At 40.2% G+C, this 16,397-nt stretch overlaps 1 protein-coding gene across 5 annotated transcripts in view; it reads right to left on the bottom strand.

The window, feature by feature from the left end:
* CDH8 (cadherin 8) overlaps positions 1–16,397 on the bottom strand; it is a 1,308,359-nt gene that overhangs the window by 141,174 nt on the left and 1,150,788 nt on the right. For all 5 annotated transcript variants that reach the window (XM_081511605.1, XM_081511603.1, XM_081511604.1 and 2 more), the window contains one exon: positions 6,119–6,372. In XM_081511605.1, coding sequence (XP_081367731.1) covers positions 6,119–6,372 — 254 coding nt within the window. The remainder of the gene's footprint in view (positions 1–6,118; positions 6,373–16,397) is intronic.

Below are 16,397 nucleotides of genomic sequence, written 5' to 3'. Positions count from 1 at the left end.
CTGCTGATGGTGATTGCAGCCATGAAATTAAAATCACGCTTACTCCTTGGAAGGAAAGTTATGACCAACCTAGACAGCATATTAAAAAGCAGAGATATTACTTTGCCAACAAAGGTTCGTCTCGTCAAGGCTATGGTTTTTCCAGTAGTCGTGTGCGGATATGAGAGTTGGACTATAAAGAAAGCTGAGAGCCAAAGAATTGATGCTTTTGAACTGTGGTGTTGGAGAAGACTCTTGAGAGTCCCTTGGACTGCAAGGAGATCCAACCAGTCCATCCCAAAGGATATCAGTCCTGGGTGTTCATTGGAAGGACTGATGTTGAAGCTGAAGCTCCAATACTTTGGCCACCTGATGCGAAGAGCTGACTCATTTGAAAAGACCCTGATGCTGGGTAAGATTGAGGGCAGGAGGAGAAGGGGACGACAGAGGATGAGATGGTTGGATGGCATCACCGACTCGATGGACATGAGTTTGGGTAGACTCCGGGAGTTGGTGTTGGACAAGGAGGCCTGGCGTGCTGCAGTTCATGGGGTTGCAAAGAGTCGGACACGACTGAGCGACTGAACTGAACTGTGCTAGTAGGGGCTTCCCCGGTGGTTCAGCAGTTAAGAATCCATCTGCCCATGCAGGAGATGTGAGTTTGATCCCTGGGTCTGGAAGATTCCCTGGAGGAGGAAATGACAACCCACTCCAATTTTCTTGCTTGGAAAATCCCACGGACAGAGGAGCCTGGCAGTCTACAGTCCATGGGGTCACAAAAGAGTTGGACATGACAGCAACTAAGCAATTGTGCTAGTAAGTTTGCCTTAAGTATAAATAACTTACTGCCTCTAACACTGTTTCAGAGTGTCTGTCACAAAGTAAACAGTAAACATTAGCTGTCATCATCCTACACTTCATACAAAATGCCAGGACCTAGCAAAGCATGTGCAGACATAGTGGTCAATGGTAAGAAGAAATCTGGATTTAACCCTTGCCCTCACACCTCCTGCTATATCACCATGCAGAGGAAACACCCTCAGTTTCCTTCCTCATAAAACTGGAATCATACTGAGTACTTCACAGGTGTCTTTTGTGAGAATTAAGTGAAATGATACATAATAGAAACTTAACACAATGCCTGATTCATCAAATAACTATTGTTTCTCCTGTTACCTCCCTAATCATAATTTGGTTCAAAGCTGATAGTAACAGACCCACACAAATGGGCTAGACTAAGGAGCAAGAAACACTCCACCCATTCTCTGGTTAATTTCACAGACCTGGTATACTCTCCTTTTTCTTGGTGTGTATCCTGAATTGAATGAAACCAGTTAGGAAATGAATGGTTTTTGTATTTCAATTAAATTGATCCTGCTAATTCAGAGCAGCCTTATTTATAATAGCCAAGATATGGAAACAACATAAGTGTCCATTCATGAATGAATGGATAGAGAAGATCACACACATACACACACAAACACAACACACTGGAATACTACTCAGTCATGAAAAAGAATAAAATCCTACCATTTGTGAAAATGTGGATGGACCCTGAAGGTATTATGTTAAGTAAAGTAAGTCAGAGAAAGAACAATTATCATATAAACTTACTTATACGTGCCATCTAAAACAAAATAAAACATAAACACACTCATAGAGAAGAATAGCTACAAGAAGGGAAGAGGATTTTGGAGGTGCTGAAATGGGCGAGGGTGGTTAGCTGTACGGTGATAGATGGTGACTAGTCTTGTGGTGGTGAAAACTCTGTAGTGTATAACGATGTTTATACTACAAACATCTGTACTATAACATAACATTATAGTACATACTATAGTATAACACTTATACTATAAACATTATAGTCTAACTATAATTCTGTACACCTGAAACTTAGAATAAACAAATAAAAAAGATTTGTAGAAAAAGTTGGTCCTGCTAAGCCATCCCAAGGTGTCAAGACACAGTTTGTGTCACAGAAATCACAGGAAAGAAAGGGAGTGTGACAAAGGATAGAAAGCAGGCATTGTATGGTCAGAAAGAAAGACAAAAAAATGGCTATGCACCACAGTTCCATCCTTGACTATTTGTGTGAGCAAGATAGTCTTTTTATCCTCAGCTTCCTCATCTGTTAAATGAGTATACACATTATCTCATAGAGGTGTTAAAGAATGAAATGAACCCATGTAGCACATCTCTGCCACATATTAAGCACTCACTAGTAGCAATATTCACCACAGCAGCAAAGGCAAATTAGACTAAATGAGGTTAATTAGACTATTTAGCATGCAACTGATAAGTGAAAAGAAAAAGACAATCCTGCACAGTCAGCAACCTTTAGTAGAAGAATCTCTGCTAAAACGAGTACTAGGCTTTTATTTTGCATTTAAGATATGAAATTTATGGTGGCTTTATTAGTTGGGAGTCCTAATAACCCCACTTATTTTATTTAACAAATTAATTATTTCAGTAATTGTCTGAGGAAGATGATATTATCCCAGAATACCAAAGAAGAAGCTGAGTCTCAAAGAGAATTCCAGAGACCAGAGTCTGTCTGGGAAGTAGCAGTGACAGGATTTGAAACAGTCTGTTGTAGTTTTAAGACATGGCATCTTTTAAATAATTTACACAACTATATCCTATATCACTGAGAGGCATGCGCTAATGAAGAAAGTAGCACATGCTCCTGGAAGGGAGATTTTGCCTTTTTTTGTCTCTTTGCCTTTGTGTTTTGTCTCTGTGTCACTGTTTGTTTGCCCTGTGATTATACAAACGTAGATATAGATACAGGTATGTTTATAGACACAGATACATGTTTAGTTATAAGAATTTTTAAATACATTGATATTTTTAGCCTGACAGTGAGCTCTCAAAAGAAGCTGAGTCGTAGAGGAAGTTGACCAGCCAATTAATGACTACATGTTTTAACATGGAAGATGCCACAATAAATGCCTATTTCTTGCTGGATAGCAAAGTAAACATTCCCCTAAAAGATGGATACTGTCTTGTTAGTATGTAAAATACAACAGTCCTAAAGAAACAATCATGCTTTACTATTTGTTACTTGATAATTCCCTGAATATGTGTGTCCTCTAGTCCTGTTTTAAAAGGTTAAATGGCTCTAAATCTGTCTGCTAGACTTAGAAGGAACTCTGTACTGCTTTGGCTAGTCAGGACATTTAATTTTCTACACAAATTAACCAATTGTGCATAGAAAGAGGAAAGCTGCTCTCCACAACCCAACTGGGGGACTAGGGTGGGAGGGGGAATAACTGCAAAAATGCAGAACAGATACTGAAAAAATGCAGTTGGTGGTTCTTACATTCTTATCCCATGGAGCCAACCCACCGCCAATCAGAACCATGTGGGGCGCTCTTTCTGAATAATGCATTAAAGACCTGCTGGAAATGATCTGAAACACTGTTCACCCCTTCTTTGGGTGGGGCCACATATGCCATCTGGGCTTCCCAGGTGGCACTAGTATTAAAGAACCCGCCTACCAATGAAGGAGACTTAAGAGATGCGGGTTCAATCCCTTGGTTAGGAAGATCCCCTGGAGAAGGAAACGGCAACCCACTCCAGTATTCTTGCCTAAAGAATCCCATGGACAGAGGAGCCTGGCGGGTACGGTCCATGGGATCGCAGAGAGTTGGACGTGGCTGAAGTGAATTTGCACACACACACGCACATATGCCAAGGGAACTATTAATAGCACTCGCCTGCCCTCTACCAGAGCTACAGACATGCCTGTGTCATCAAATGGCACTTCACCTGTCCATCTCTTCCTGGGAACACGGCTCCAAGCCCCCTTCAGTTTGCCTGGAAATGAAATGCCTCCAAATTGGGAAGTTGTTGCTAAGCAGCTTCAAGTTTCTTACACACCTGCCTTTTATGCGGGTGACAGTAATTAACAAAACAACAACAGCAATAGCCGTAACAATCAACTACAATGATAATAGTCACTGGAGTCCCTGTGATCTGGAATGATTATAAAAATATCTGTTTTAACATAAGTAAAAAGATAGATTACAAAACGTGTAAAACATGGGGAGCTCTGAACCTGGATTTTTACCCATTTCTGTCCATTTGAGGTTAGTATTGCTTCAGTGTCAAAAGTTCCTCAAACTTCATCTCTAGCTGATGAAGAACATGTCTCCGCACAGGAAGTTAGTTCCTGCTGGTACTACAGATTCCATGTCTGGGGTGTACCCGGGACTCCCCTGATATCTGAACCCCCACTTTCCCTGAGGGTCCTCAGCTCGGCTTGCTCCTGGCCCCTATGGGGTCTTTGCTGACAGGAGCGGAAATCTTGACAAACCAAGTGCTAAGCTGGCCCACGGCTGGTCTCTCGGTTGGTTCAGTCTTGTTTACCCTCGTCATTATTCTGTCTCTGATGCTTAAAGATGTGAAGAAAGTGGTAACTGCTCTGTTCTGTGTTCCTTCAGAAGAAATGGGGTAACAGTTGAAAATGGGGCAGATTCATTTACTCAACAAGTATCACTGCCTCTATTTATATTAGAATTTCAGCATAAAGTGATTTCACAACTTCATCATTTAGTCAGAAAATGGACATCTATGTAAACTTTCTGGATTCTTTCTTCCCTGGTATCCAATTCTTGTCCCTTTTAGAGGCATGGTTCTCTTAGCCAATAGGGAGGATTCTGTGTGTCTACAGCATGTTGAGTTCCTTTAGAGCAGAGAATAGGCAACTGGCCATTCCTCAATTCCCCACGTGGAGTTTTACCTTCTTAGAGGTTGAGTTCTTTTGAAGAAGGCATTTTTTTGGTATCCTTATGAGATATTTATATCTCATATATCATATCTCATATATCTTATGAGATATTATATCCTGAATTTCAAAATGGCTTGTGTTAAAACCAACTTTTCTGGATCTGAAAAGAATTCTTTTTTGCTCAGACACAAATTATTTGGGGCACTGACGACTCCAATGTGTTTTACCTCCAGCCTCAGAGTTTCAGCACCCTCGGGAGTATTGGGAATTTAATACAGGAACAAGAATTGAATAAACATAGTTTTCAGAAAGCCATTTGTCTATCTAGATTTTCTCTAAAAAAGTAATTAGAAAAATATCTGCCCTAGGTCCCCATAATTTAGAAACTGAATGACTTGGATATAAGCTGACATCTAACTCATAAATTAACTGGACAATTCTTTAAAACTGTATTCTTCTATATAGTTTTCTCTCTATTTTTCAATAAACATTTCTCAGAAAATATTTGAATTCCACACTCAAACACATCATTAACCAACACTTCACCCTTGGAGACCAGTGGACAAGTTATAGATTTTCAGTGTTTTTTCGGAAGAAAGCTATTTAGCTTGAGCATCTGCACCATCATTTGAGTGACTGGCAAAACAGAAAAGATGTACACAGTTCAGCAACAACAAAAAGCCCCAGAACTGAGCCTCATTTCTAAAAAAAAAGAAGCAAAACCTTAATAAAGGGTTATATTTCTCATCTTGGGAAAATTTTTGAGCAGGGAAAGTATAAACAAAGGGTACTTTTGAAATAGCAGAAAAAGATTTTTGTCTAAAAGGCACCCATGCAGATACGCTGACCGATCAGAAATGCCCATCAAAGATAAAAGATAAAAAGATAATTTTATCTTTTAAAATAAATAAAAAGATAATTTCAAACCCAAATACAGAAATAAGATGGGGGTCTCTTAACACTCTAAGACGATGACCTTATGCCTCTAAATTTTTATACATAATCCATGTGATTGTCAAAGGAGAAAGAAAAAAAATTGCAATACTTTTCTAATGCTAGAAAAAAACAAATGCACAACAAGCAAAAACAATGTAATATAAAGGATCCACCCAAATGCACTGCAAAATACATGTGATCTGGCCTTTTCACTGTGCTCTCTGAAAGCCAAACAGCGTTCTTCATCTTAGCATTTCTGGCTCTGAGCATTATATATAGCTCTTCCCAGGTGTGTGGGCACGTGTGTGTGTAACACACCCATAGACACAAGCGTGGTGCATGTTGACCAAAATCCCTTGGCCATGTGAGCACTGTCTCAAAGGCAGCCACATGGACTGCATACATAATTACATTCTGTACTGATTTGCTTGTCACAGGCCATAGCGAATCTTCCTTTTAAAAGAGAAATACCTTATTGGACTAGAGGTGATGTCGGGGTCACGAGCGGTCACCTGCCCAATCACCGAGTTGAGAGCAGCATTTTCATGCACTTCCAGGAGGTAAGTCGGTGAAGAGAAGACGGGAGGCTCATCAGCATCTTCGACGACAATTTTGACTGTTGCCGTGTCTTTAAAGGGCCCCCTGCCGCTGAAACGCGGGTCAATATGGACATTGGCTGCCTCTACCTTCAGTGTATAGGATTTTTTGGTCTCAAAATCCAGAGGCTGTTAAGAAATGACAAAGATGAATGTTTCTCACTAATGACCACAGCCGCGAGAACAAATGAGTATAACACTGATGGATGATCGTTATGTGCATTTAAGCCCATTTGTGAGTCTTAATGGGATCACTCTCCTATCCCCCATATTCAACCTGTAAATTTTACAGGCATTTATTGATATCTGTTTATTATACAAGCTCAGTGAATCTCATCTCCTACTGGTTTGTTTTGTTTTGCTCATTTCACTTGGAATTCACAAAATATTCACAGTCATGAATCGTGCCATCAAAATTTCACTTCAGAGTCATAATAAAATTTTACTAGTGATGGCGTGACCTGCATACCAATCAGTCAGTTAATCAGGCCTCTGCTGGTCAGAGATAAGGCAGCATCGAACACAATCTCTATCTGGGAAGAATATTTTTATCATTTCTGCAACAGTGTGTGAAATGTAAAGAATGAGAAATAATCATTGTTTAGTCCATGGAGACACTATAAAGCATAATTTAGCACTAATCCCAACAGTGTTTTCTTTTTTTTTTTTTTTTTATAAATTTATTTATTTTACTTGGGGGCTAATTACTTTACAATATTGTAATAGTTTTTGCCATACATTGACAAGAATCAGCCATGGGTTTACATGTGTTCCCCTTCCCGAACCCCCCACCCACCTCCCTCCCCCTCCCATCCCTCTGGATCATCCCACTGCCCCGGCCCCGAGCCCTTGTCACATGCATCGAACATGGAATGGTGCTCTGTTTCACATATGACAATACACATGTCTCAATGCCATTCTCCCAGAACGGCCCACCCTCACCTTCTCCCTCAGAGTCCATAAAATTGTTCCATGCATCTGTGTCTCTCATTCTGTCCCGCATATAGGGTTCTCGTTACCATCTTTCAGATTCCATATATATGCATTAGTATACTGTATTGTTGTTTTTCTTTCTGGCTTACTTCACTCTGTATAATGGGCTCCAGTTTCATCCATCTCAGTAGAACCGGTTCAAATGTATTTTTTTTAATGGCTGAGTAATATTCCATTGTGTATATGTACCACAGCTTCCTTATCCATTCGTCTGCTGATGGACATCTAGGTTGCTTCCATGTCCTGGCTATTGTAAACAGTGCTGCGATGAACATTGGGGTACACGCGTCTCTTTCAATTCTGGTTTCCTCGGTGTATATGCCCAGCAGTGGGATTGCTGGGTCATATGGCAGTTCTATTCCCAGTTTTTTAAGGAATCTCCACACTGTTCTCCATAGTGGCTGTACTAGTTTGCATTCCCACCAACAGTGTAAGAGGGTTCCCTTTTCTCCACACCCTCTCCAGCATTTATTGCTTGTAGACTTTTGGATAGCAGCCATTCTGACTGGTGTGAAATGATACCTCATTGTGGTTTTGATTTGCATTTCTCTAATAATGAGTGATGTTGAGCATCTTTTCATGTGTTTGTTAGCCATCTGTATGTCTTCTTTGGAGAAATGTCTGTTTAGTTCTTTGGCCCATTTTTTGATTGGGTCATTTATTTTTCGGGAATTCAGCTGCAGAAGTTGCTTGTATATTTTTGAGATTAATTGTTTGTCTGTTGCTTCATTTGCTATTATTTTCTCCCATTCTGAAGGCTGTCTTTTCACCTTGTTTATAGTTTCCTTTGTTGTGCAAAAGCTTTTAATTTTAATTAGGTCCCATTTGTTTATTTTTGCTTTTATTTCCAATATTCTGGGAGGTGGGTCATGGAGGATCCTGCTGTGATTTATGTCGGAGAGTGTTTTGCCTATGTTTTCCTCTAGGAGTTTTATTGTTTCTGGTCTTACGTTTAGATCTTTAATCCATTTTGAGTTTATTTTTGTGTACGGTGTTAGGAAGTGTTCTAGTTTCATTCTTTTACAAGTGGTTGACCAGTTTTCCCAGCACCACTTGTTAAAGAGATTGTCTTTTCTCCATTGTATATTCTGGCCTCCTTTGTCGAAGATAAGGTGTCCATATGTGCGTGGGTTTATCTCTGGGCTTTCTATTTTGTTCCATTGATCTATATTTCTATCTTTGTGCCAGTACCATACTGTCTTGATGACTGTGGCTTTGTAGTAGAGTCTGAAGTCAGGCAGGTTGATTCCTCCAGTTCCATTCTTCTTCCTCAAGATTGCTTTGGCTATTCGAGGTTTCTTATATTTCCATACAAATTGTGAGATGATTTGTTCTAGTTCTGTGAAAAATACCATTGGTAGCTTGATAGGGATTGCATTGAATCTGTAGATTGCTTTGGGTAGAATACTCATTTTCACTATATTAATTCTTCCAATCCATGAACACGGTATATTTCTCCATCTGTTTGTGTCCTCTTTGATTTCTTTCATCAGTGTTTTATAGTTTTCTATATATAAGTCTTTTGTTTCTTTAGGTAGATATATTCCTAAGTATTTTATTCTTTTTGATGCAATGGTGAATGGTATTGTTTCCTTAATTTCTCTTTCTGTTTTCTCATTATTGGAGTATAGGAATGCAAGGGATTTCTGTGTGTTAATTTTATATCCTGCAACTTTACTATATTCATTGATCAACTCTAGTAATTTTCTAGTAGAGTCTTTAGGGTTTTCTATGTAGAGGATCATGTCATCTGCAAACAGTGAGAGTTTTACTTCTTCTTTTCCTATCTGTATTCCTTTTATTTCTTTTTCAGCTCTGATTGCTGTGGCCAAAACTTCCAAAACTATGTTGAATAGTAGTGGTGAAAGTGGGCATCCTTGCCTTGTTCCTGACTTTAGGGGAAATGCTTTCAATTTTTCACCATTGAGGATAATGTTTGCTGTGGGTTTGTCATATATAGCTTTTATTATGTTGAGATATGTTCCTTCTATTCCTGCTTTCTGGAGGGTTTTAATCATAAATGGATGCTGAATTTTGTCAAAGGCTTTTTCTGCATCTATTGAGATAACCATATGGTTTTTTTCTTTCAATTTGTTAATGTGGTGTATTACATTGATTGATTTGCGGATGTTAAAAAAACCTTGCATTCCTGGGATAAAGCCCACTTGGTCATGATGTATGATCTTTTTAATATGATGTTGGATTCTGTTTGCTAGAATTTTATTAAGGATTTTTGCATCTATGTTCATCAGTGATATTGGCCTGTAGTTTTCCTTTTTTGTGACATCTTTGTCTAGTTTTGGAATTAGGGTGATGGTGGCCTCATAGAATGAGTTTGGAAGTTTACCATCTTCTGCAATTTTCTGGAAGAGTTTGAGCAGGATAGGTGTTAGCTCTTCTCTAAATTTTTGGTAGAATTCCGCTGTGAAGCCGTCTGGTCCTGGGCTTTTGTTTGCTGGAAGATTTCTGATTACACTTTCGATTTCCGTGCTTGTGATGGGTCTGTTAAGATCTTCTATTTCTTCCTGGTTCAGTTTTGGAAAGTTATACTTTTCTAAGAATTTGTCCATTTCTTCCAAGTTGTCCATTTTATTGGCATATAGCTGTTGGTAGTAGTCTCTTATGATCCTTTGTATTTCTGTGGAATCTGTTGTGATCTCTCCATTTTCATTTCTAATTTTGTTGATCTGATTCTTCTCCCTTTGTTTCTTGATGAGTCTGGCTAATGGCTTATCAATTTTGTTTATCTTCTCGAAAAACCAGCTTTTAGTTTTGTTGATTTTTGCTATGGTCTCTTTTGTTTCTTTTGCATTTATTTCTGCCCTAATTTTTAAGATTTCTTTCCTTCTACTGACCCTGGGGTTTTTCATTTCTTCCTTCTCTAGTTGCTTTAGGTGTAGAGTTAGTTGATTTATTTGATTTTTTTCTTGTTTCTTGAGGTACGCCTGTATTGCTATGAACCTTCCCCTTAGTATTGCTTTTACAGTGTCCCATAGGTTTTGGGTTGTTGTGTTTTCATTTTCATTCGTTTCTATGCATAATTTTATTTCTTTTTTGATTTCTTCTGTGATTTGTTGGTTATTCAGAAGCGTGTTGTTTAGCCTCCATATGTTGGAACTTTTAATAGTTTTTTTCCTGTAATTGAGGTCTAATCTTACTGCATTGTGGTCAGAGAAGATGGCTGGGATGATTTCAATTTTTTTGAATTTACCAAGGCTAGATTTATGGCCCAGGATGTGATCTATCCTGGAGAAAGTTCCATGTGCACTTGAGAAAAAGGTAAAATTGATTGTTTTGGGGTGGAAACTCCTGTAAATATCAATTAAATCTAATTTGTCTATTGTATCATTTAAAGTTTGTGTTTCCTTGTTAATTTTCTGTTTAGTTGATCTATCCATATGCGTGAGTGGAGTATTAAAGTCTCCCACTATTATTGTGTTATTGTTAATTTCCCCTTTCATACTTGTTAGTATTTGCCTTATATATTGTGGTGCTCCTATGTTGGGTGCATATATATTTATGATTGTTACGTCTTCTTCTTGAATTGATCCTTTGATCTTTATGTAGTGTCCTTCTTTGTCCCTTTTCACATCCTTTATTTTAAAGTCTATTTTATCTGAAATGAGTATTGCGACTCCTGCTTTCTTTTGGTCTCCGTTTGCATGGAATATGTTTTTCCACCCTTTCACTTTCAGCCTGTGTGTGTCCCTAGTTTTGAGGTGGGTCTCTTGTAGACAGCATATATAGGGGTCTTGTTTTTGTATCCATTCAGCAACCCTTTGCCTTTTGGTTGGGGCATTCAACCCATTTACATTTAAGGTAATTATTGATAAGTATGATCCCGTTGCCATTTACTTTGTTGTTTTGAGTTCGTGTTGAAACATCCTTTCTGTGTTTCCTGTTTAGAGAAGATCCTTTAGCATTTGCTGGAGAGCTGGTTTGGTGGTGCTGAATTCCCTCAGCTCTTGCTTGTCTGTAAAGCTTTTGAATTCTCCTTCATATCTGAATGAGATCCTTGCTGGGTACAGTAATCTGGGTTGTAGATTATTCTCTTTCATTACTTTAAGTATGTCCTGCCATTCCCTTCTAGCCTGAAGGGTTTCTATTGAAAGATCAGCTGTTATCCTTATGGGGATCCCCTTGTGTGTTATTTGTTGTTTTTCCCTTGCTGCTTTTAATATTTGTTCTTTGTGTTTGATCTTTGTTAATTTGATTAATATGTGTCTTGGGGTGTTTCGCCTTGGGTTTATCCTGTTTGGAACTCTCTGGGTTTCTTGGACTTCTGTGACTATTTCTTTCCTCAATTTAGGGAAATTCTCAACTATTATCTCCTCGAGTATTTTTTCATGGCCTTTCCTTTTATCTTCTTCTTCTGGGACTCCTATGATTCGAATGTTGGGGCGTTTCATATTGTCCCAGAGGTCCCGGAGGTTTTCCTCATTTCTTTTGATTCTTTTTTCTTTTTTCCTCTCTGCTTCGTTTATTTCCATCATTCTATCTTCTACCTCACTTATCCTATCTTCTGCCTCCGTTATTCTACTGTTGGTTCCCTCCAGAGTGTCTTTTATCTCCTTTATTTCATTATTCATTCTATATTGATTCCTTTTTATTTCTTCTAAGTCCTTGATAAACATTTCTTGCATCTTCTCAATCTTTGTCTCCAGGCTATTTATCTGTAACTCCATTTTGCTTTCAAGATTTTGGATCATTTTTATTATCCTTATTCTAAATTCTTTTTCGGATAGATTCCCTATCTCCTCCTCTTTTGTTTGGCTTTGTGGGCATTTCTCATTTTCCTTTACTTGCTGAGTATTTCTCTGCCTTTTCATCTTGTTTAGATTGCTGTGTTAGGCGTGGCCCTTCTGTATTCTGGTAGTATGAAGTTCCTCTTTGTTGTGGAGGTTCCTCACTGCGGTTGGGGTTGGACAGGTGGCTTGTCAAGGTTTCCTGGTTGGGGGAGCTTGTGTCGGTGTTCTGGTGGGTGGAGCTGGATTTCTGCTCTCTTGAGTGTAATGGAGTGACCAGTATTAATTTTTGAGATGTCTACGGATTTGGTGTGCCTCTGGGCAGCCTGTATATTGATGCTCAGGTCTATGTTCCTGCGTTGCTGGAGAATTTGCGTGGTATGTCTTGCTCTGGAACTTATTATCTCTTGGGTGGAGCTTGGTTTCAGTGAATTTATGGAGGCTATTGGATGGTCTCTTATTAATTAATGTTTCCCCTGGCTTTCAGTCTTATTCTTGCAGTAGCCTCAAGACTTCTCCTTCCATACAGCCTCAATAATAAAACTTTTAGGTTAATGGTGAAAAGATTCTCCACAGTGAGGGATACCCAGAAAGGTTCACTGAGTTACATGGAGAGATGAGGTGGGGGGGGTGGGTTGTAGTGACCAGGAGGGGAAGAGGGGAATTCAAATGTGGAGAGAGCAATCTAGCCAGTAAGCACTTCCCTCTGTGCTTTCCACAGTTTGGAACCCTCAGAGTGATTCACAGAGATACATAGAGAGGGGGGAGGAAGGTAACAGAGGTGAGCATGAGTAGAAAGGGAGGAATTAAGAGGGGAGAGAGAGATCTGGGCAGTATCCTGTTCCTGAAGTGTTCTCCGGTACCCAGAACACCCTCAGAGATTCACAGAATTGGGTTGAGAAGAGAAGGAGGAGGGTGGGAGATAGAGGTTCCCTGGGGGAGAAGAAAGAGCATCAATAGGGGGACAGAGTGATCAGGCCAGTGATCACACTCCTGAGTAAAAATGGGTCCTAAAGATTGGGTTCTTAAATGTACAAAGTTGATATCAAATATGTAAAACACAAATTAAAAATCTAGAGTAGAGGTTAGACTCTTATAAAACTTACAATCTAAAAAAAAAAAAAAAAAAAAAGAAAAAAGGGAACAGTGTAAAAAGAAAAAAAAACAGTAAAACAGTAAAAAAAGAAACAGTAAAAAAATGTAGAACAGGAAAAAAACATTAAAAAAAAAAAAACACAAAAGGTATAAGATATATGTATGTAGTTTGCTTCAAAAATAGGGTTTTTTTTTTTTTTTTTGCAAGTTAATAGTGGGTTATGAAAATGAAACTTAAAGGTGTAATAGAGGACTTGAAGAAAAAGGAAAGAAGAGAAAAAAAAATTTTTTTAATTAAAAAAAAAATTAAAAAAAAATTAAAAAAAATAATAATAGTAAAAAATATATATATCCCGGACTTTCTCTGGAGCTGTTGTGAGCAGTGTGGGATCTGCTCAGTTTTAGATAGATCCTTATTCCTGCTTATACTTTTCAAAATCTGTAGGTCCTTTTTAATGCAGTCGGTATTAGCTACAGGGATCTTAATCTGTTGGCCTGTCCCTTCCAAAGCACTTCCCTCTGTTTATTTGGCTTCTGTTTGGAGATCTCTTCAGTATCTAATTTCCGCCCTGCATCAAAGCGGTGGAGGTGATCTCTTTAGGTTCGCTTGTTCAATCGTGCTGTGGGGAGGAAGGAACACTGCAATTCTGGCGTGTGTGTGGTAAGCTCGCAGTGTCTCGGCCGCACTGGGTTCGCCCCCGCTCACGGCGTGTGTGCTTTCCCCGTCTACCCTGCTCAGGCTTCAGGTTACTCGGCCGGGGAGCGGGCCCTGAGCTGCGTGCACTTCCCAGGACTAAGCCGCTCAGGTTCAGGCTCCCGGTTACTCCACAAAGGCGCAGACTCGATTTTGCCCGCGGCTTGTGCCGTTCCCGGTCGGAGCTGCCCAGGCGGCCAGGAGTTTGGCGAGGGCGCTGTCCCCTGTTGGGGCGGTGCGGCTTATCACCTCCCTGGTCCCCGCCTCGGTTTACGGGCGCGCCCGGCTCCGGTGTGCTTTGTGTCGGTTCTGGGGAGCTGGTCTCTGGCTGCGACCCTCCCGGCTGCTGTCGACCCTCCGGGATCTCAGGCAGTCTTTGCTTAAAAAACTGGGAGCCTGTTTGCAGTTTGGTAGGGGGTGCCCTCTCTGGAGCCGAGTTTGCCCCTTTCCGGCTCTGGCGGGCCCCGCCTGCCCGCTGTGTCCGGCGGGGGATGGCGCAGTCCGCAGCCGGCTAGCTCTCCTCTGGTATCGCTCAGTCCTTTGTTCTGTGAGCGGGCCGGCAGTGCCTTAGAGTTGGGCTTTTCGCGGGATAGTTCTCTCTCTCGCTGTCCCACAGTTTAGGTTACTATCTCACGTTAGCTCCCTCAGATTGCCCTCGGGGCACTCGGGCCCGGTCTTTACCCTAGGCAATGCCGCCCGCTCCTCTCCGTTCAGCCCCCACTTGCTGGTGGCGGATGATGCGAGCGTCTGGGGTTCTTTGCTGGGAGTTGCTTTAGGCACGTAATCTGTCGATTTTATTTATTTTTCCTCCCAGTTACGTTGCCCTCCGAGATAAAAAATCCTCCCCCACACCCGCCGGTGAGAGGGTTTCCTGGTGCTTGGAAATTCCTCCTCTTTTACGACTCCCTCCCCGGGACGGGTCTCCGTCCCTAACTCTTTTGTCTCTCTTTTTATCTTTTATAATTTCTCCTACCTCTTTTGAAGATAATGCGCAGTTTTTGTGAAAGCCTGACGTCCTCAGCCAGCCTTCAGAAGTAGTTTTGTGAAGTTTGGTCAGCGTTCAGATGTTCTTTCGATAAATTTGTGGAGGAGAGAGTGGTCTCCCCGTCCTATTCCTCCGCCATCTTCTGCTCTCCCCCCAACAGTGTTTTCTTATTTCACTTCCAGAGCATCACTGCTTTGCTGATCATGGCTAAAATGAAGTTTATTCTTTTTTAGGGCATTCTTAGAAGGTCTCTATTATGAGTTCCATGCTGTGAAGCAGGGGGGCATATAAAGATGTATGCAGATACATATCTGCTGCTAAGTCGCTTCAGTCGTGTCCGACTCTGTGCAACCCCACAGACGGCAGCCCACCACGCTCCGCCGTCCCTGGGATTCTCCAGGCAAGAACACTGGAGTGGGCTGCCATTTCCTTCTCCAGTGCATGAAAGGGAAAAGTGAAAGTGAAGTCGCTCAGTCGTGACCGACTCTTAGCGACCCCATGGATTGTAGCCTACCAGGCTCCTCTGTCCATGGGATTTTCCAGGCAAGAGTACTGGAGTGGGGTGCCATTGCCTTCTCCTACCTGTGTTTATATTTAAGGGGAGGAAGAGGGAGATCAGTAGATATACAGATAGCTAGGACTTACTGTGTCTTCTACAAACCACTTAAAAGCAATGCGAAATTACCTCATTGCGCCATTACTGAAAATATTTCTGACCTATTAATTCTTCCTGCCTTAAAAGCCCCAAAGACTTAATGATCTAAGTAAATAGAGGGAAGGTAAAAGAACACAGTCCTGTTAAACAACCCAAAGCCCATCTGCGTCAGAATCCTCACTGTCCAATTCTCTCAGCAGGGCATAATACTTCAGATGTCAAGGATGTACTTCTGTCAAGGTTCAAAAAGATAATTTAGGCTTGCACTGCAATTTCCTATAAGAAATTGAACTTTACATCTGCAATGCAAATTTTTTTTTTTAAAAAAGAAGAAGCCTGAACACAAGCCAGCATTACCAAACTCTTTCAGAACTCTCCTACAAGCTTAAATATATATATGTGTGTATATATATGTATGTATATATATATGTATATATATGTATGTATATATATACTTAGTTCAATATTTTGTGTTGATTTTTATATTTGAATTTTTTTCTAATTGGACTGGACTTTTCTTGAGAGATATTTTCTAATAAAGCAGATACTCAATCCTGTCTATTCTGAAATTTCTAAGCACATATATATACATACCCATGAATACACATATCAACATCAGCATTTTCACAATTTTCCAACAGCCCCAACTGTAACAATTATGTAATTTCAAATTCTTCACAAATGCCATTGGATATAGCAGATTATCCTCTGCTAAATTCTCAGCCCAACCTGAACACATTCTGGTGTCCTTAGGACTTTAGTGGACCAAAAAGAGGGTTCATGCATTGTGGGAAAATGACTCCCTACATCATTTTCCAGAGTAAAATGCACGTGTTTCTTGGTGTTGAGATGTGTAGAATATACTACCAAGTTTATGAATAGTGGTGAACAAAAATACAGCAAACAGCTAATTGCTCCAGTTTATAAAAGCACCTTATGGTAACAAAGAATAGCAGTTAATAATAACAATAAAAATGACATTAGGAA

Source organism: Giraffa tippelskirchi, chromosome 7, assembly GCF_054371585.1.
Source record: "Giraffa tippelskirchi isolate mGirTip1 chromosome 7, T2T-mGirTip1v1.2.pri, whole genome shotgun sequence".
In the NCBI taxonomy this organism is placed as follows: domain Eukaryota; kingdom Metazoa; phylum Chordata; class Mammalia; order Artiodactyla; family Giraffidae; genus Giraffa; species Giraffa tippelskirchi.
This window is presented reverse-complemented; position numbering and strand designations above follow the sequence as displayed.